This window comes from Leptodactylus fuscus, chromosome 4 (genome assembly GCF_031893055.1).
Source record: "Leptodactylus fuscus isolate aLepFus1 chromosome 4, aLepFus1.hap2, whole genome shotgun sequence".
Lineage (NCBI taxonomy): Eukaryota > Metazoa > Chordata > Amphibia > Anura > Leptodactylidae > Leptodactylus > Leptodactylus fuscus.
The window spans coordinates 132,463,616-132,486,312 of NC_134268.1; the positions used below are offsets into that span (position 1 = coordinate 132,463,616).

The window sequence follows — 22,697 nt, forward strand, 5'->3', positions numbered from 1 at the left end:
TGGGGTGCAGGGTGTACTGTGTGAGGGGGGCAGAGATGTGGGGTGCAGGGTGTACTGTGTGAGAGGGGCAGAGTGTACTGTGAGGGAGCAGAGATGTGAGGTGCAGGGTGTACTGTGTGAGAGGGGCAGAGATGTGAGGTGCAGGGTGTACTGTGTGAGAGGGGCAGAGATGTGGGGTGCAGGGTGTACTAAATATGATATGAAACTGGGGCAGATGAAGGGGGGGCATGAAACTGGGGGCAGACATACGGGGGGCATGAAACTGTGGGCAGATGGAGGAGGACCATTAAACTGGTAGCAGATGAAGGGGGTTATTAAACTGGTGGCAAATGGAGGGGGATAAGGGTCAGTGGATGGATACATTAAGCTGGGGATGATTGGAAAGGGACATTAAACTGTGGTCAACATGTCCTCCTCTACTTGTCCCCAGTTTAATGTCACCCTCCAGCTACCCCAGTTTAATCTCCTTCTCTAGTTGCCCCCAGTTTAATGTTCACTCCAGCTGCCATTAATTTGTCCCCATCCAACTACCCCATTGTTTAATGTACCCCCCCTTCGCATTTCCCCCCAGTTTAAACTGGGGCATGAGGAGAGGGACTTCTTACCGAAGGGGAACATTATAATATGGGGGCATATAATATTAGGATGACTGTAGGAGAATTATATTGTTTGGGGGCACGTGGAAAAATTGATGCAAATGGACGGAGTCAACAAAAGTGGGCGGAGCTAAATTTGCCATGGCGTGTGTCCCTCTTTCTGTTCCTTGAAAGTTGGGAGGTATGTATCTGCTCCTGGCTTATTTCATCTGGCCATCATAACAGCGTCTCAGATCCCTTTTTTGCACTGGGTTCTGAGTCATCTGCAGACCTTCTTTGATGCGGCCTGTCTCCTTGGTGGAGACTTCAACCTAATTTTTTCTGAACGAGTGGTTAGGCTGTCTTTAGACAATAGACCTCCAGAGGGTTCCACAGTCCAAGCTGTTCAGCTGCTGCGCAAGTAATTTTGATTTTCAATGGCGCAAACAGTCTATCAAATACTTGGGAATTCAGCGCTCTCCTCCTATGCCATATTTTTTGCTGTTAATTACCCTCACCTATTTAGAGAACTCAAACAGTTGTTAGATAAGTGGCGTCCTTGGCATATCCGTTTACTGGGCAGGATTTTGCAGTAAAAATGACCCTTGTTCTGAAACTATTATATTTTTTCAAAATTCTCCTGGTAGTTGTCCCTCGCTAAGATCCTCCAGGCATCAGATCCCCAGATCTGTCATCTTGACAGGAATGTGTGTTGGGGGCGTCGGTTCTTCACTTCCTTCATTATTATTGGGCCATGAGGTGCACTCATTTTTGGGTCGCATCACAGGCTTACACAATATAGGTGGAGATTGAGAACCTGTGGCATTCTCCTATGCACCCTAATGCTGTTGACCTGTTCTCTCTCTCCTCCCGACCCCCACACTAGGTCCTATACGTTCCACGAGGGCAATCTGCTCTGCTTTGTTCCCTCTGGCCTTGTAGAAATCTTCTAATATCTCTTTTCTGTATTATCAGTTACTCACAGAGGGACTCTCGGCTCCTATGGCCCATCCTGGTCCAGAGCTGGACTTTTTAGGTTGCCACATATGACTGATCCTCTGACCCTGGAGCTCAGGCCCTTCGACTATTTAACTAGATCGATTACCTTAGCTCAATGGCAAACCATATGGTCATGAGCATCCAAATGCTTAACCTGTGTGACCTTTTGGGAGGTACAATACAAAATCCTTATTAGTAATGTATCCCTGTCCTCCTTCACTCACTAAATCCTGCAATACCTGCCACTTCCTGGAGTTGCTCCTTGTCCCTGGGGTTCCTGTACAACATATTTTGGGACTGTTCCCTGATACAAGGCTATTGGAGGGGGGGAAAGGCTATCATGAATAATCTTTTTATACTCAATTTTCTGCTGCGGCAGATTGACAAGAAGCCAGCCAAACTCTTCCTTTACCTCTGCATACTGGATAAATCCCCAAAGCCTTACCCTTGAAGTCAGTCAGACTCCCTCCACCTCTGATTTTATCACCTGGGTCACCCTGGGATACCTATTGCACACTTCAGTATCTCTGACTTATTCCACCCCTCTTTCCTTCTCCCTTTGCCCTTTGCTTGACTACCCATCTTGATGTCTTACTTGAAATTGCATTATTGTGTTTACCTCATGATATTTTATATTTCTTTTCTGTTATTTACTATTAAAACATTAATAAATTACAGTTAAAAAAGACACTGTGTGTGGGCCATAAAAAGGGGATCATATACCATGTGATGGGCCAGAAAAAGGGGTTCATATACCATGTGATGGGCCAGAAGAAGGGGTTCATATACCATGTGATGAGCCAAAAAAAGGGGGTTATATACTGTGTGGAGAGCCAAAAAAATTGTTCATATACTGTGAGGGGAGCCAGAGAAAAGTGGTCATATACTGTGTTGGGAGCCAGATGAAGTGGGCTATAGACCATGTGAGGGACCTGTAAAAGGGGTTTCATATACTGTGTGGTTTGCCACATGGCCCTAATGTATCATGTTGTTGGTCAAAAAGGAGGGTTGTATATTGTGTGTGTGAGCAAAAAAATAGAAGGAGATGTTATACTATGTTGGGGCCACATAAGGGGCTTTTTTTTTCATCTGCTAATTAGGAAGGCCCCATCACACATCCTAAGATAGTCATGTGGGTATCTTTTTTGCACCGGTGTACCACATGTGACAGCTGGGACCCAATCACAGGCCCTAGTAGTGAAGTCTGGGATGAATGACCTCAGTCACAGGCTTAAAAAGACCAAAGAAGTTGCTGAAGAGAGCCGGACGGAGCGAGAATGCCCAGGAGAGTTGAGGTAAGGTGAGTATAAGTGTTAGTTATTTTTAATCGCCTCCCCTGGGCTTCTACTTATACTCTGGGGTCTGAGGAGCACACAGTATAATGTACAAGGGAAAGGATAGAAAATCCAGCACTCAGAGATCTACCGTAGTTTGAAGATAAAACTTGACCTTTATTCCATGGGAGATATACTCCAAGTAAAATTAAGTAGCAAGTCATGGATAGTCATGGCTAAGGGGCTAAACGCCTTGAAACGCGCAGGCTAAAGCGCTACCGACCTCTGCACTTAGACTTGCTACTTAATTTTACTTGGAGTATATCTCCCATGGAATAAAGGTCAAGTTTTATCTTTAAACTACGGTGGATCTCTGAGTCCTGGATTTTTTATGCTTTCCCTTGTTCATTGCTCGTCTCAGCCGATGGAAATTGTCTGGCACCATTCCCATAGAGATCCTACCTCTGCATCCAGGGCATATGGACACTATATGTGAGTGACCACATTTTCTCCTTTTCATATATTTTGTATTTTTGATCATACATTAATTTAGGACTTACGTACTTGGCTGTATGTCTTTTTTCATTTTTGTGCTTCACACAGTATAATGTACCTATGATGTTCCTTGCAAATATTTGGGTTTGGCAGAACCCAAAATGTTTGGAGTTCACCACCAAAAACTATTATTATAATATTGGGGGTCTTTATAGACCCCAGAGTATAATGCTCGGAGGCCCATGGGAAGTGATCAAACATAAAAAAAAGCGTTACTCACCTTTACTGCCTCCCTGCTCAGGGCTCATTCACATCTGCGCCCAGTCTCCATTCATGCGGGTTTCTGTTTCCTGCACAAAACTGAGCAGGAGACGGAAACCTGCAAGCCTCTTTCATTTGAATGGGTTTGAAAGGTGTCCGGCCGTGAGTGCTGGTGAGCGTTTCATGCTCTCCGCTGTGAAACCGTTTTTTTAAAATCGGACACAGAGTACTGCATGTCCGACTCTGCAGTACTCTGTGTCCAATTTTTAAAAAACGGTTTTGCGTCGGAGAGCATAAAACACTCATCGGCGCTCACGGCCGGACCCGCTCTGACAGCTGAGAACAGACTCCGGCCGCTAGTGTGAACCTAGTGTCAGTCTAAAAAGACCCCCAATTATAATAATCGTTTTTGGGTGGTGAATCCCAAAACCCCACAAAATTTTGGATTTTACCGATCCCCCCCCACCCCACTGCATGAACATGGCCGCCTTTGTTTCCACTTCTGCCTTCCAGGAGGCCCCGGGTATCCCATGACAAGTCATAAGGTCAGGGCAGACACACACAAGTGCAACTCCACTACTGCAGGACAAAGTGTGTCAATAAAAGAGCGATTAATATCATATTCGGGCGAGCGCTGTTTTCACTTGGCTGAAACCTATGAGGAGATTGGTCCGTATTTTTCTGCAAGTCACTGTTCAGCGTCAGCGATGTGTTATGGGAAGGCTGGGGCCCTCTGGAGGGCTGAAATGGATGCAGAAGGCGGCTGTGGCCAGGAGCAGGGATACTCCAGCAGGTAATGACTTATTTGGGTTAATGGTGAAAGCCCAAAATTATCCAGAAATTGTATACTAGTCAGAGATCTGAAAATTAACAAAATGAACATTGACGTCTCTTCTTACACTGTCAGCTCTGATTGGATGGTACCAAATTGTGTAGGGTCACACCCCATTGACAAAAGGAATTGTAAATCCCAGTTCTAAATTTATTCATGCGTTTCCATGAGGAATAATAAAGGAAAGGCACAATGCAAAGTTCCAAAGTTGTAGAGTAATTTGATGGGAAATGCAAGGATTTGCTAAATATACAGTACATGTCACAAGGTGACTGTATTTATGCAATCTCTAATGCACCACCGTCTTTATGCAGAAACCAATATCCATATCACAAAGCAAACATAACATTTATTTTATTGTTGTACTCTTCACGGCCACATTTCCTGCTTTTAGCTCAAAATCAGTGAAATGATTGTAAGTTTAACATGGGCGAATAAATGCCTGACAGTTTTTCTATACATACAACATCCATAAAAAACAAAAAGGGAAAAAAGCTAAAGCAATTATCAGTGTATAGGTTGCTAGAGCAAAAAATATTTCTGTGACCTATGTCTGTCAGTTTTCTTATTGTTAAGGTGCCAATCAAATACATTCAGTCTAATATTCATCAAGGCATAATCAGTGTATGTTATATGGTTAATACTGTCATCCTTCATTCAATAGAAAGGACTTATTAAAATACACACCCTTTAAGGGAATGCCACAGTCAGAGGACTTATAAAACATAGAAAATGTGTTAACATCTCATAAAACATCTCATAAAATCATTTTCCACAAGAGCAAAACCTTTTTTTTTTTATCAATAGTGGTAACACATGGGAAAATAGTTGCATTTCTTGAGAAAAAAAAAGCAGTTTTCAAACGTCTGCCCAGTACATACGGCTTCTTAAGCACTGACTGCACTTTTACCACAGTGTAAACTATGCATACTGTATAAAAAGAGACCTTATTCTGAAATAGTGCAATATATTATTTTATCTAAAATTCCAATACGAAATGCAAAACTTATTGAATGTACGCAAATTCAGGTGCATTATGTGGCATTTGGCCAGGTAAAAAACCCATCAGTGTGTTTTTTTGGTAGAGTGCTGGTACCGAATCCTGATTGATCTCAACCCATGGAGGTGAGTCCAGGGGCTCTCGCTTGATATTCTGAACAATGTTGCGAGATTTAACCTCACATTGCAGTTTATAAGATTGGTCGCCCTGATTCTTATCATCTGTTGCATAAAGTGAACCAGTTAAACAATCTGCCCCCTGTTGGCTTATTATGCTGTCTAGGTAGTTGCACTTCTGAGGATAAAACTGAGTTGGATCCTTATTATACAGACCTTTAAGAGGTCGATTTGTATTTATATGGTTCATATGTGTAGCTGCAACAAAACTTTGTCCTCTATGAGTAGAATGCATATGATGCTTTGGTTTCAGACATGAATTTTGCTCAACGAGGCCAGATTCAGTCTTAAGATGAAGCCCTTCAGAAAAGTCCATCAAAGTTTTTTTGAGGATGTTACTCTCACTCACCCAACCATGACCATGGGGCTTTGGGTAAGGTTCAGACCTGCCCTCAGAATCAGAGTCATTTTCAGTTTTAATGGGGGTGTTCAAAGGCAAACCTGAGTCATATAAGACATCTGGAGTTACAAAAGGAGTTTCCATTTTGATATTATCTGCGGGGTAAGACTCTACAGAATGCTGCTGCAGACCATGATATGCCTGGAAATTCTCGACACCTCCACGATGGGGACGACCTGTTACGTGCACTCCAGGATGGCTTTGGTCCATGTTGTAAAAGGGTCTCCCTGATCTACTTGAGAATGAGCCTATTAACTGGTGTCCTAACCTAGATCCAACAGAATTCTTTACTGTCCATCCGCTGCTGGTGTTACAGTGATTCTGCATGCTAGAAAAATGTTTTGGTAAGTAGTTATCCTCCTGCAAAAAAAATTCCGCCTTGGTCGAATGAAACTTAATCTTCATATCTTCCTTCTCATATTTTCCCCAGGCTAGATGCTGCTTGAGTCCTGGAGAGTCACTTGAACCATTACTTAGAGGAACTTCTCTGCTTCCCTTCATACCAAGCATGTTCTGTTTTTTAAGTTGGACTTCCTCATCCCTGGAATGACACAAATGTATAATGTTACAAGACAGTTATTAACTTAGATTTTAGTATGTTAATGAGTTAAGAATAAGTGATCTTGTGGAAAATATGTTATATGTATCTCTCTTATTCTCTAATGGAATGAAGGTAATCCAATAAGACTTGATATTGATGGCCTATCCTTATGATTGTTCATTAGTATTGCATTAGTGGGGCTTGTCTGCGCCTTACACTGGTCCGTGGTGGTGCAAGGTGTCTGATCCCCACCAGTCTGATGAGGATGAAGAATAGTCCATCCTTATTGAGTCTTGGAGAAGCCCTTTAAGGCAAACTCATAGTGAGCACTATTATAAATAAAATATTAACCGGGCATCTTCAACCTTTGATTCCTAAGGCCTGGTTCACATCTGCGTTTGGTATTCCATTCAGGGAGTCCATTTGGGGACCCCTCGAACGGAAACCTACACACATTAAAAAGTGGTGAGCAATGAAAGCACACAAAGCCCATAGACTATAATGGGATCCGTGTGTTTTCTGCGTGGTGTGCGCACAAATCATGCGGAGAGTAAAGTACTTTATAGTGATTATGTGTTTTAGATTACTCCTTGGAAGTTAGGGCCCCACTTTTAAACTTGCCCAGGGCCCCACTTTGTCTAAAACCGGCCCTGATCTCATGTCAGATACACCCTTGCCTAAAAGGCACTATAATTGGTTTTGGACCTGGCAGACTACCCTTAAAAATTTCTATGCAGTGAACACTCATACAGTTTGCTGTGCATAAATGCTTTGACTTTGTCTCACGCAGCAGTAGTCTAGTCCTGAGTCCTGCATAACAGCCCCATGATGGTGCTTAATTCCATTGAGCAGTAAAGCAACTCATTAAAGAGAACCTGTCACTACATCTGAAAAGTCCAACAACATACATAATGTACACTGATACCCTGAGAATTTGGTTGTCCAAATCTGTTCAGCCATTCCAAAGATGGAAGCCCTTCTAATGTTGATGCAAATTCAGGTATAATAGTCAAGTGGGTGGTAACAGTGCAGTTTCTCTGGGGATGGAGGTTCTATGTGCTGTATGTCATGCAGTGTTGCCACCCACATGGCTAGTATGCTACATGTATGTCATCTGGTGATAGGTTCTCTTTAATGAATCACTTTGTTTTTAGTATCTACCTAGGAAACACTTGGAAGAGATTAATGCCATCTCTGAAAGACAAGATTTTTAACATTTGGGTACCACATATTGTGACATCTGGATGATGGGCTAATAAAAGCTTATGAATCCATATGTGTAAATAGAAATGTGCATACATTATTTTATATTTTATTTGCTCTTGGATTTCTTACCTCTGTGGGACAACTACATAATCTGAGCATCCATTTCTGTACAGTAGTGGAGCGTTGGCCTCAACCCACACCCACTGGTCTTCATCTGTTCTGACTTTCAGTAATGAAATTCCACTGTCACCAGCATTCATTACTATTGGATAAGACAAATAATAGTTTGGTTGGTAATCATTTTAATATCTCCTTGACTAAATAAATATATTATATGAATACTGGAATAATACATAAAATAATAGTTTGGGCTAGGTTCACACAACTTCATTTTCAGCTGAGTTTGATAAGATTTTCGCCTCCAGATAAGCTACAAATTCTGGCTGGAATCTGCCTCGTTTTGTTTTCAAAGGGAGGTAGCAATGGGCTCTTCTTTGTCAGGATGCTACATAAACAAAGTGTCCTGCTCACTTTTGCTCAGAATTTGTGTCTATTTAACCCAATTGCGTCTATGGTTAATCAGCAAGTAAAGCTGTGGCAATAAAACACAGGCCTGGAGTGAGGAAACTTCCTCTTCAGTTTCCACTGTGTATACCTACTTTTAGGGTCCATTCACATGGAGGAAAATGGTGAAGAATTTGGTGTAGAATTTTATTGCTAGCAGAAAAAGGAAACCATTGAAGTCAACGGGAGGCTTTTTTTCAGCATTGAAATTCTACACCAAATTCCTCACCATTTTGGAGTGGACCCTTAGGGCTAGTTCACACGTAGTTTTTTGGTCCGGATTCTGATGCAGGAAGCTGCGTCAAAATCCAGATCAAAATGCGCCTGCCGCGGCTAGCCGCAACTGTTGCGGCTTCCCGCTCCGGATTAGGCCCAAATGAATGGGTCTAGTTCGGAGGGATTGTCTTGATGCAAACACAACGTAAAAATTACTGTAACAGAGAGGGAACACTATTTTAAAAAAAGTTTTTGTAACACTTCGTGCTATTAAAAAAAGTTGTTTGTATTATTCAGTAAGCACTGCTTCACTGATTCTAGTGCAATTGGAATTTTTCCTCACGCTCTTCCTGAGCAATCAGTGCTTAGTTTCACTCAGTATACTAATTAGGCTCTCTACTTTCAGGTTGGAAGTCCTATGATGGCGTAGACTGTCCGAGCCACCCACCTGTAGGGAGGTGTTGAAAATACCAGCACTGATTGCTCAGAATAACACTGTTGCACCAGTGGCACCTCAGAATGCTAAGAACTGGAGTTGGTGGAGGTGGCGAAAGGTACTCTTAAAACATATTAAGCCTATTATTTATTTAATTTTAGCATCTCAAATGCAAGTCACTTATACAATACAGATTCATGGCTCTTAAGGCAGTGATCATATTTGACAAATATCTTATTTTTTTCACAGACCACCCATGTAAACCAGCAAACAAAGTAAGGGTGATCTCAGACAGAATTGGGTTGGGGCTTATAAATGTCCAATGATATAGGATTCAAATGTCAGTACTTATATACAGTGGTGTAACGATCATGATTACAGGGGTGTGAACATGACCAGCCCTAGAGGGGTACAAGCCCCGCAGCCAGCTGAAGATGAGGCAAGGTGAATATAAGTTTTTGTTATTTTAATCATTTCCCGGGCCTCTACTTATTATACTTTGGGGTATTAGACACCTCAGGGTCTAATAATAGCGCCAAATTGGAGTGCGTAACCTCAGGAATATTTGTTGTATTTCATGAGGTTCACCTGAAATGGCTCTAGGGGGGGCTTTTGGGAACATTTTTTTTATCATGTGGGGCCACAGTGGGAAGCATATTATACTACGTTGGGCCACTGTTGAGCATATTATTTATTTATTATTTTTCTTATTTATATAGTGCTATCATATTCCACAGCCCTTTACCTGTAAAGATTTATCTGCTTACTAAACAGTGGCCCCCACACAGACAACTATGGAGCATATAATACTGTGTAAAGGCCACTGTGGAGCCATCTGTTTTATAGCAGCCATGCACTCTTATTACTGGCTATAATAACATTGCATGGTGATTATAAAATAGATACTGTGCAAATTAAATAGTCACTGTGTAATGTGAGGAGTCATGGCTCCCACAAAAGTACCACAGTACCTTCAAACAGTTGATCAGCAGGGGCCCTAGGTGCTAGACCCCCACTGACTCTTGCATCTATTACACTGTTAGGATCCTACAGATCAGCTGTTTCCCACAGCACGCAGCTCCCAGTATTGTTTACATGCCCAATGCAGCGCTGCTCACTCAACGTATTCTTGATAGCTGCTGTTGTGGGTATTAAATCCGTATACCTTTTAAGTATCTGTGATACAGCTGCAGCACCCATAACTGTCACTATCAGGAATACGCTGTAGGGAGGGGATAGGGGGCTCTGGACAAAAGTTTGCATTGGGGCCCAAAAAACTTTAGTTACACGGCTGTGTATAAATAACTACTGCTGTGTTACTAAACTCTATAGAAGCATTTGCAAAGAAAAAAATGCATTCTTTTCCAACATCACTTAGTCCTTAGGGTACACACTGACTGTACTCTACACCGAACACTGTTAAAATTGGGAGCTTTCTTCAGAGCACTGGCCAATGTCAGAGTGGGGTATGTTGGCACCTATACAGCGTAGTCACATAAATCAGTAGTTATTACCTGTGGAGCCATTGATAGATTTAGGGCACCAGAGCAATAGGCAGGCATTCAGAATGTCATAATTTAACAGTACTAAATCAGTATGAATTAAGTAATACAATCTATGAAAAGATAAGTGAGCTTTATGAAAAACATGCTGCTATGTTAAGTTGATCCACAATAAACAGCAAAACACAGCAGATTCATTCTCATCCATTCTCTACACATGTTAAATGACCTGGGAAAGCAAAACTGCCTCAAGGCTTTAGGGTGACTAAGCTGCGGCAAATGTAGAAAATCCAATGGCAAAATAAAGAATTCAATGCGTGTCAACATATTATTTTGACAGTGCGCCCATGTATCCTCTCGGGATGATTTTCTCCTAGTGAAATGCAATCTGATGACTTCAGTAACTTAGACATGCTCCAGAGGAAGACGTGAAGTAGCTCAATATAAAAGGTCTTATTAGCACCAGTTATGAATGAATGGAAAAAAAACTCCAAAAGACACATATCTAAGAAAATGATGACACAAAAAAGTAAGGTTTTTGTGTTTTTTAACTCTTATGTTGAAAAGCTTTGTGCTAGCTTTAGACTATGTATTGTTATTACTGCTGGTACAAATCATACTGATGGTATGATCACTTTGATTCCTTAACATTAAGAACATCACTGCACCAATTTGGATTCTGTCAGTGTTCATACATACATTTAATTTGGTTCTCTGTATTGTGTAACATGTTTGGGAAGCATGCCCCCTGGTGGCCATTCCTTCCATTGTTTTCCACGTCGATGATAGGGAACGATTTACCTCTGTTGGGAAAAAGAAAATCATATAACAGGGCGAAGACATAAGAGTATGACTAAAAACAGACTATGAATTATAGTTTAGAGAATTACACAAATTTTGGTTTTCACAAAGTTTACTGATTCAGTGTTTTTAGATCTATGGTAATACAAGCACAATTACACCATGATGTACTATTACACCATGGTAATGGCACCTTGTAACATCTGTGGTCAGAATTGAGCTCTACTCTCCTATGTTAAAGGGATCCTATCATTCAAATGCATTTCTTTCTAACACGTCGGAATAGCCTTAAGAAAGGCTATTCTTTTCCTACCTTCTGTTGTCTTCTGCACGCCGCCGTTCGCCTGAAATCCCAGTTTTTGTTGGTATGAAAATGAGTTCTCTTGAAGCACTGGGGGCGTCCCCAATGCTGCGAGAGAACTCTTTCCAACGCCGCCTCCATCTTCGTCAGCAATGGCCTCTTCATCCTCTTCGGGCGCGCGGTGGGTCAAAATTCAACGCATGCGCAAGTCGGCTCTGCCAGCGGGCCTCGGTCAGAGCCGACTTCACAATGAGGGTGACCATTTTTTTGTGGCTGCTTACACGAGCATGCGCAGTACGCTTTCTGTAGTTCTATGGAGTACAGAGCATACTGCGCCTGGCCACAAAAAAATGGCCGCCCACAATGCTGTTTGAGCACTGGGGACCGCCCCCAGTGCTGCGAGAGAACTCATTTGCATACCGGCAAAAACGGGGATTTCAGGCGAACAGCGGCGCGGGAGAAGACAACGAAAGGCAGGAGAAGAATAGCCTTTCTTAAGGCTATTGTGACGTGTTAGTCAGAAAAAAATGCGTTTGAATGATAGGATCCCTTTAACCACTTAGATGGCACAGTCAAGCATGACCACGACATCTAAGGGGTTTCCATAGCAATCCAGTAATTGATCAGCCCCCCACACCACCTTGGGGGTAAGCTAGGTTGCTTCTTCGGCAATCCAGGGCCTGTCCCATTGCTATTGGTCTGCCATTCTTTTGCCAAGACAGGCATAAGCATAGGCTGACGACGATTGCACACTCTGATAGTTATGTACTTGATCATATAATACTGAACTACTGATCTGATGATCGATGGTTCATGTCCCATAATTTATTTTTTTTTAAAGGTATTGAAAAAACTAAAAAAATAAAGCAACTCCACATATGAATGGTCTTAGCAAGCTTTACTGTTGGCATGACACAGAGGTTTCCTCGGGATAAACATTTTTAACAAAGAAGCTAATATGACTATAGAAGTAGGCACACAAACAAGCAGTCAGACTGAAGATAAGAAGCAGTAGAACAGTGCATCAGCATCCCGCTCCTGATTACACTCGGATGAATGGGCTCGAACTGCAGATGCTGCAGCTGACTGAGCCACGGAAACGTATAAAGGGAATATCACATTTTTTTTCAGTAGCTGAAAAAAATATCGCTAGCGGAAAAAAACTGAGTAACTCCCAATGAAATGAATTGGAGGCTTTTTTGCAGGCGAATTTTGAGGCGTATTCCGTGTCAAAATCCGCCTGCAAAAAAACTCCATGTGAACATACCATTAAGAGGACCTTTTGTTCACCTCCAGTAAGTCCAACTCTTGTCAGGAGGGAGGTGTCAGGTAGGAGAAAACAAGGGGTGTTATTCTGAACTGTGATACTGGCTGCCTCTGACTGGAGCTCTCAATTGCGGCCCCCTGCCTGGCATTGCTCTTCTGACTAAGGAACCAAAACTAACTGGGCTTGTTGCTCAGGAACGTTGAAGGCTAGAATCAGTGGGGTGGCGCTTATTCACATACGTTAAGAACTTTATTTGGTGGAGGTGGTGAATGGTGTTCTTTAAGAAGTGGTGACTGAAACAGATCTCTGTATCTCCTTCCTGCCACAGGCATTTTCAGTTTTCATGTTTGACTCCTTGTGGCCTTCTAAACGCCATCCCATATCTTTTTTACTTTTCTGTTCACACTGCAGTAATGAGGGCTTAATATTTGTGGGACAAATTGTACTTCATAATGGTTCCATTTAATATTCTGTACAATGTATTGGGGAACTGGGAAACAATTCTGAATGGGATGGAATTAGAGAAAAAGGGCATTTGTGCGACCTTCTTTTGGGCTTTGTTTTTATGGCATTTTTATATCAACATGATCAGGTTTTCATGACTAATGTGAACTAAAGTACCTTGAAGGTTGTACAAACTTGTCCTGGTCATGTGATGATCATATTAGTGCACTGATCAGTCATCTTTTGTAATTAGCTTCGTAACCATATCATCACAGGACGAGGTCAGTTCTCATTGTATGTATAGGGGTTCCAATAAGCTTTATTTGCAAAACCTGAACTATCCCCACAATTCGTGAAACAGGGAAGTAAGGCAAAATACTGTTTTAATAATATATAGGATAAAACTGTTATTTACGTGTTTTCGGTGTTGGAAGGGGCACCAGTTTTCTTTTGTGTTCTCACAAGCACGCTCTTCATTTTCATCTCAGTTATAGGAGGAAGCAGAAGTGGTACGGCTATGCAGAACAATGCCATCTGAGGCGGAACACTTGTCCCTGGAGAAGCTTTCTTCTTCTGGCCAAAAAGGAACTTCAGCTTACCTTCAAACTGCATTGTCTGGACCACATAAAAGATAATACCATGGAAGAGGTTAGTAACAGAAGGATGTGGAACTTATTATATACCTCACTTTCTGCTCCATGCATACTCACGTTCCTTTAGCACATCTTAACTGTATATATTATAGACACAAACATATTTACCCCATACATATACTGTATGACATTTTAACACATGCAATATACTCTTATGCTTTACCTCTTTTGACCTATAGAGGGGGATATTGTATAAGTCTTATCTGTTGCTCTTCAGCTTAATTTGTGTTCTCATTAATTGTACTTAGAAATGGAATAAAGTAAAGACACTATTCATATTGAAATGCATTGTTTTGAATGTATACGATTACTCAGAGGCCCATACCTGATATATATATATTTCTATAGAAAAAATGCAGCTGAAATGGCAACAAAAACAATGATAGAACAATGACAAAAACTCTATATGAAAACTATACATACACAGCACCTGTATTTATTACAACCTTTCTATGAAATTCTGGGCATTTTTCTCTTATTTCTGTACTGAGAAGTGACATTTTTACACTGTTTTCACTAGGTGGGAAGGCTCTTCTATAATACAGGGAAGCTCAGACTTGGGGGGTCACTTCAGATATATGTCACGTGTTATAATTCCTAGTTATTCATCTTTATTCAGCGTCCAAGATCCCTCTATTTCGGTAATTTACAGAAATGTTAACAACCGAAAATGCAACAGTATTAAGAGTGCTGCAGCTGCATACAAATATATTAATCCCAACTGTGATATTTTCAACTAGTGATATCTCTGAGATAAAACTGCAGACAGAACTGCAACTTATTTCATATGACACCAAAAACACCTTTCTAGGTTGTATAATGCCTGAGATATGCCCCCCTGAGCCTCAGCTCACTTGCATTATACCCTGAACACTCATACCTGAAAAACACCAAATGAAAGTAGTGTACAGGCCTCAATACAGAAACAAGGAAAAGAATAAAGAGTTGCAGGATTTCGTAGAAAGGAGGTAATATTTGTTGATGTGTGTATTACAACACAAATTAATGTAAAAGAAAAAATATATATATCCTTGTACCGTGTTAGCCAGTGGATATGAAATGAAAGAATTTTTTTGAGAGAAGTCCTCAGTAGTTGATACCTTTTTTAATGGCTAACTCAAAAAGTTTTTTGATTACATATTTCGAGCTTTCGGGACTACTATAAAGGTCCCTTCATCAGGATGGTATAACACAATGTCTGAAGGTAGACATTGTGTTATACCATCCTGATGAAGGGACCTTTATAGTAGTCCCGAAAGCTCGAAATATGTCATCAAAAAACTTTTTGAGTTAGCCATTAAAAAAGGTATCAACTACTGAGGACTTCTCTCAAAAAATTTCTTTCAAAACAAATTAATGACACAAATACTGCCAGGAAACCAAAAGTTGTTTAAAAGTACCATCACAAGACACATGAAGCCTAGATGAAGATAAAAAAAACTCTTTGTAGTCATTCCAGTTCCCTATGTAACTATTCCATACATACTTTCTAAACCATACAGAATGCTAAATTTCCATGCTGCAGATGTGTTGCAGAAATGTATTCACCTCTGGGTTTCTGCAGAATGTGCATGGATCTTCGCAAGTTCTGTGCAAACTAATGTGACAGCTGTACAAATTTCTTCCAAACAATTTCCATAAGGGAATATAGACTAAAATAGTTATTCATTTGTGTGTATTAGTAGATGTGATAAGTGTGAAAATGGCAAAAAAAAAACAGTACAGAGTGTAGGTGTATAGAAAGGAAGTTCATCCATATATATATATGTGAGAGCTTGTACAACCATACAACTGTTAGAACTTCAGCTATATTTGAATATATATAGAAGAAAAGCTATCTTTTGTATACAAAACACTATTGTAGGCCGGGGCCCCACAGGACGTAAAAGCTGCGCTTTGCCCTAGGTGGAAACACCATGGGAAAAATCTTGGTGTTATACAGTAAGGGCAAAGTGGATGGGATTCTAGGGAAGCCATGCCCATTGTGCAGTAAAAACCGCAGTGTGGACACACTGTGATTTCCAAAACCAGCATGGATTTGGAAATTGCAGCATGTCAATAATAAAATCTACAGAAGTGTCTGAGATTTCCCAATAGGTGTCTGAGATTTCCCAATAGGGATAACTGTACCAGAAATTCCACAGAGGAAACCTCTGCAAACTTTCTGTCTGAAGCGCTACGGGAAGAACCGCGATGCGTTACCGCTGAGGTTTTTCCTGCAGCGCTTTTTTGCTGCGGGACGTCCTGTGGTGCCTTAGTCTTACATAGTTCTGATCTGCTTTTGTTACTTTGTATATACTACTGCTGTTTAACACCTAATAGTTAGGCTACATACTGCCAATGGCATATTTACCTATGCCACTGAGGATCTGTAATTATGCCAGGCTGGCGTGACATTTTGGATCTTAGTAAGTTGCACAAAATTTGCTTTGCTAAATCACATGAAACAATTATTTATTATGGAGTGAAAGCTAAGCTATTACTCACTTGAAAAGTAAGTGTTTTGTTTCTTATGAAGATTCATGAAAAGTAAATAAGTTTTATAAGTATATATTTACAATGTACAATTTACTATATACTTATAGTAATAATATAATAATAATAATACATTTTATTTATATAGCGCCAACATATTCCACAGCGCTGTACAGTTTGTAGGGTTCAAATACAGACAGATACATTACAAAGAAAATCATTTCACACAATGGGACTGAGGGCCCTGCTCGCAAGAGCTTACAATCTATGAGGTAGAGGGGGTGACACAAGAGGTAGCAGGGGCGGTATTACTTATATAGAGGTCAGACACTTTTGTAACAGAGGTGACTGTCATTACACAAGCATAAGACTTTATGGGCCGTCACCAGTCGTGTCCTGTAACATGTGGATGGAGCTTGGACCTATAAAGTTAGCATGAGATGACATCATATCATGTGGGGAAATGTGGGAGCGGGGACAGAGGAGGGATAAGGGTTTACGTTAGACATTGTGATGGGCTTGTCTGAAAAGATGCGTCTTTAGTTTGCGTTTGAAACTGTAGAAATTGGGAGTTAATCTGATTGTCCGGGGTAGAGCATTCCAGAGAAGTGGTGCAACTCGGGAGAAGTCTTGTATACGAGCGTGGGAGGTTCTGATAATAGAGGATGTAAGTGTTAGGTCATTGAGTGAGCGGAGAGCACGGGTTGGGCGGTAGACAGAGATGAGGGAGGAAATGTATGGGGGTGCGGCATTATGGAAAGCCTTGTGGATGAGAGTGATAACTTTATATTTTATATTATATTGAATAGGCAGCCAATGTAACGACTGGCACAGACCAGAGGCCTCGTTGCAGCGTCTAGCCTGATAGATGAGCCTGGCCGCTGCATTCAGAATAGATTGTAGAGGGGAGAGTTTAGTGAGGGGAAGACCGATTAGTAAGGAGTTACAGTAGTCAAGGCGAGAATGAATCAGAGAGACAATAAGTGTCTTTAGTGTATCTCTGGTAAGGAAAGGGCGTATTCTGGAGATGTTTTTGAGGTGGAGGTGACATGAACGTGCGAGTGATTCAACATGGGGGTGAAGGAAAGGTCTGCGTCAAACATGACCACAAGGCAGCGGGCCTGCTGCCTAGGAGTTATAGTAAGGCCTGAGACTGCAATGGATATATCAGGGACAGATTGATTAGATGGTGGAAACAGTAGTAGTTCAGTCTTGGAGAGATTTAGTTTCAGATAGAGTGAGGACATGATATTTGAGACAGCAGAGAGACAGTTGCTGGTGTTCTGTATGAGTGCAGGGGTGATGTCATGGGAAGATGTGTATAATTGGGTGTCATCAGCATAAAGATGGTACCTGAAGCCAAATCTGGCAATGGTTTGTCCAATGGGGGCTGTGTAGAGAGAGAAGAGGAGGGGGCCTAGGACCGAGCCCTGAGGATCCCCAACAGCAAGGGAAAGAGGGGAGGAAACAGAGCCCGCAAATGATACACTGAAGGTGCGGTCTGATAGATAAGAGGAGAACCGGGAGAGCACAGTGTCATTGAGGCAAACTGAGCGGAGCATAGTGAGGAGGAGTTGATGGTCAACAGTGTCAAAAGCTGCAGAGAGGTCCAGAAGAAAAAGAAGAGAGAAGTCGCCATTGGATTTAGCCATTAGGAGATCATTGGAGACTGTTGTGAGAGCCGTTTCAGTAGAGTGCAGAGCGCGGAAGCCATATTGTAAGGGGTCAAGCAGAGAGTTAGCAGAGAGATAGCGGATTAAACGAGAATAGACCAGGTGTTCCAAGAGTTTAGAGATGAAGGGGAGGTTAGAGACAGGTCGATAGTTAGCAGCACAGGATGGGTCCAGGGAGGGTTTTTTCAATAGCGGGGTTATAACAGCATGCATGAAGGAGGATGGGAAGATTCCAGAAGAGAGAGAGAGGTTAAATATTTTAGTAAGGTAAGTAGTGACAGCAGGCGACAGAGATTGAAGAAGGTGTGAGGGGAAGGGGTCACTGCTGCAGGTTGTAGGGCGAGATGAAGAAAGTAGTTGGGAGACTTCCTCTTCTGTAAGAGGTTCAAAAGATGAGAATGGACAGTCTGAAGTGCGGTTGGAGAGGGGATCATTGCTATGGTAGGTGGTGGGATCAATGCCACCTGGGGCTTGGGCAGTTATTTCCTGACGGATCTTATCAATTTTAGCATGGAAATACGTGGCCAGGTCATCAGCACTAAGGTCTGTGAATGGTGTCTGCACCTTGGGTGTGAGTAAGGAGTGAAAAGTTTCAAAAAGCCTTTTAGGGTTGCTGGAGAGAGAAGAGATGAGGGCGGTGAAATAGTCTTGCTTGGCGAGGTAAAGGGCAGAACTATATGTTTTAAGCATAAATTTGAAGTGGAGGAAATCTGCAGGTGAGCGTGATTTTCTCCAGAGACGTTCGGTAGATGTAGAGCACCGCTGAAGAAATCGTGTCTGTGGCGTGTGCCAGGGCTGCTGCCTCCTACGTGGGACTTTACGAGTGGAGGGGGGAGCCACCTCATCCAATGCATTTTTAAGGGTTTCATTATAGTGACTGGTGGCCAGATTGGGACAGGAGATTGAGGAGATGGGGGACAGAGAGGACTGTAGAGTATCTAAGAGGTGCTGGGTGTCGATAGTACACAAGTTCCTATATGTGTGTTGGGTAGGTGTATCTTGTGAAGGGGAGAGGGCACTGATGGTGAGAGACAGAAGGTTATGATCATAGAGGGGCAGAGCAGAGTTAGTAAATTTAGAAACTGTGAGGAGTCGATGGAAGACAAGACCAATCGTGTTTCCACCTACATGTGTGGCAGAAGAAGAACATTGTGAAAGACCAAGAGAAGTGGTTAATGAGAGAAACTGTGAGGCAGCTGGGGAGTGAGGGGTGTCAATAGGGATGTTAAAGTCACCCATGATGAGGGTAGGAATGTCACTGGATAAAAAGTGGGGAAGCCAAGAAGCAAAGTGATCCAAAAATTGGTAGGGTGAGCCAGGTGGACGGTAGATCACAGCTAACCGTAAGGAGAGTGGGCAGAAAAGTCTGATAGCATGGACTTCAAATGAGGAGAATGTGAGTGATGGTACCGGTGGAATGGCCTGAAAAATGCACTGTGGTGACAGAAGTAAGCCTACCCCACCACCCTGCCTGTTGTCAGGCCTAGAGGTATGTGAGAATTGTAGGCCACCATGAGACAAAGCAGCAAGGGAGGCTGTGTCTGCCTGCTGGATCCAAGTTTCAGTAAGGGCGAGCAGGCTGAGGGATTTACTAAGGAATAAGTCATTAATGTATTCTAGTTTGTTACACACTGAGCGGGCGTTCCAGAGAGAGCAGTTAAAAGACACAGGGGAGAGATGAGAAGGAACACGGTACATATTGATGAGGTTTGTAGGCCTTCTATGTGTGCAGGAAGAAGAGTTAGTGAAGGAAGGAGGGCCGGGGTTAGGAGAGATGTTCCCAGCAGCTAGCAGGAGTAACATGGACAGAGACAGAAGGTGGGTCAGTGATTTATGTGAGCGCTTATATTTGGTATCACTGCTAAAAGAAGTAAAGAGGCGATTAAAGAGACTGAAAAGTGTGTGAGAGCTGTACATGGGAGAAGGAAGAAAAGAGGGTCTGATATGGATGGAGTGTACTGGTGGTAGAGATGGAGGAGAGGTCTGCAGGAAGACAATGGCTAAGATAGTAAGAGACAGTGTAGTATTTACTATAAATGGACAAACTTGACTTGTTTTGATTTGGGTTCAGGTAGCTTGGATCCTGGGTACATTTTGGGTCGAACAAGTTTTGTATGAACCACAACTTAAATTGGCTTAAAACATAGTGTATAAAATGAAATGAGGGAGGGGGGGGGGCTTGCCCGAGTGATGTTGGAGTTGGAGATGGTCCAGTGTGGAGGAAATAGAGGAGGCCACATCAGCATTGTGATGGCAGAGGGACAATTTACAGAAGTTTGAGAAAAATTTGTGGCACAGGCCTGGCTGCCAGCTTTAACAACTAGAATGTCTTTTGACATGGAAAGGATTCTATGACCCTAAGAAAAATACTTGGGAGACAGAAAAGAACCTGGATATTCCTGACGGTTACCCCAGTATGAGAACAGTGGGGCAGATGCCACATCAACAGAGCATTGGCAGAGTGGCTCAGTAGCTTGTAGTCACAGGACCTCTGCCTGTGGACAACGCCTCCTCTAACTTTCCTGGGTTTTAGAGAAGCCCCATCAATAGATAGTAGTGAAAGGCTCTCTTCCAATCACCTTCCATGATGAGTCTGGAACAGAGGTGTAGCCAGGGGTTTGCACAAGGAGGGCAAACATATCCAAGTGGGCCCCCAATGCAGTTACCAATATTATCACTCACTATACAGTGACCATAGAAGGTAGATACTGCCTCTACATATTTCTCATCTCTCTTCTAGCTATGAATTGTCTCAGTAAAGATTTCAGCACAGACATCTTTGGCTCCTAACTTTTTCAGGTACCTGACCCACATTGTTCTCACCTACATAAAATTCCCATCCTGCTTCCCCAATTATAAAACATATAGTACAAAAATCCCCTGTAAATGAATAATACCCCTGTATGTATCTTTAAATTATTGCTCCTGTGTGCCTCCTCAGTTCATATTATCTTCTGTATGCCCTAGTGTTTGTCCATCATCCGACATTTAATGCATACATCAGGGGAGGTTTATAAAATAAAATGAACGTGCTCCAATGTCTCCCACTGCGGTCTAGTTCTTCTGCTCCTGTGGTCTTGTGTTTTTTTTGTTTTGAAAAGCAAATTCTTCATTCATTTCCAGCTAGGCTCACAGCCACAAATTTGTCTCCTAAATAATAAGCCTATAGAACTTACAAAAAGGGGGACATTTTCTACAAAACCATTTATTTTCACAATATAGCTGCCATGTTTCTAAATAACCATGGGCAAGCACCTGCTCCCAGAAAAGGGTAGTTTTCAGAGCGTCTTAAATGTTTAAATGCATAAAAGTGAGTGATAATGAGTAAACTCGAAGTTCAACTCCACTGGTAAACATGCGTTTCTCCTTAGACTTACATGTCATTTTTCACTTTGACATAATTTCGGCTGTGTCTGCCTTAGGGAGCTAGAAATTATATAGATAGGTTTCTGGTAGGCCTGAGAGTGTTTTAAGTCAATTTATGGTGTGGTTCATACCGAACTTGTTTGACCTGAAAAGAATTTGGGACCCAAGCCTCCTGAACCCGAAACAAAACAAATCTTGATCGGTTCGCCCATCTCTACCAATAACAAAGTTATTTAAATTTTTTTAAAATTTCAATTCGGTGCTATTCAATTTACAGGCACCACAGAGAGGATGAAACATCAAACAGTGGCCCTATGAGTCAATGGACTGTCTGTGTGACGAAGGGCGTGAGTGGTCCATTTGAGTAGGGTATTGCCTGGGAAATTCAGTGACAATAGAAATATATTAACCTCGAAAGTATAGTATGTTAACAACCACACTTTATAGTATGTTAACAACCACACTTTGGTTTTGAAGTAGAATCTGAAATGCTGACAATGTCATGTTCCTGGAATATTGCACAGTAAAATGTAATACACCCAAAACTATAGTGCATGGAGTGCAAGATACTATCATTTTAGCATAGAATCCCTTAAAAACAAACTCTTGTGCACTACTACCCTAAAATAACCACAAAGAGAAGAACCTAGCACTCATGAGGTTACCATACCTGACTGATACAATCTCTATCAATGCTAGGTACTGATGTTAGGGATATTTATACATACTATATGATAATAGAAAATTCTTACCAAACTTGCAACTAATATTACTCAAACCAAGTCTTAAATATCCAGTATATCAATAAAGCAAATTCTTCATGTGTCGGGTGTTGGACCCCCATCAATCTGATATTGAAAATATATCTTGAGGATATGTCAGCATTCTCAAAAAAGCTGTATAACCCCTATATTAAAGCTTGGGTACCTTAATATTACTTAGTGTACACTAGCCCTTTAAGTTAGCATGTATGATGTATGTGACCTACGGCTAGAGCAGTGTTATGCTAAAACAGAGTAGTGGCCAGAATGAAGTCAGTGGTTAACCGGAGAGGCAAGATGCTGTATCATGAAATAAGAGCAGGATTGTGGTGTTAACTGTATTAACATCAATTATTAGCTGTTTTCCAGGATAAAGCTTTATTACATCATTCTATTACACTGGAGCGCTGTTTGCAACTTACTATTTCTTGACATATTACAGCTGGAAGGTTTCACTGTTACTGCTTTGATACATTTTG

General features: G+C 41.7%; 1 protein-coding gene across 1 annotated transcript in view; it reads right to left on the reverse strand.

Moving 5' to 3' along the window:
• Positions 1–4,803: 4,803 nt before the first annotated feature.
• Positions 4,804–22,697, reverse strand: part of AHRR (aryl hydrocarbon receptor repressor) — a 238,436-nt gene continuing 220,542 nt past the window's right edge. The window contains exons 8-11 of the mRNA XM_075271111.1: positions 13,706–13,905; positions 11,177–11,280; positions 7,889–8,021; positions 4,804–6,553 (exon numbers count right to left, since the gene is read on the reverse strand). Of these exons, the coding sequence (XP_075127212.1) occupies positions 5,443–6,553; positions 7,889–8,021; positions 11,177–11,280; positions 13,706–13,905 (1,548 nt within the window). The 3' untranslated portion in view covers positions 4,804–5,442. The remainder of the gene's footprint in view (positions 6,554–7,888; positions 8,022–11,176; positions 11,281–13,705; positions 13,906–22,697) is intronic.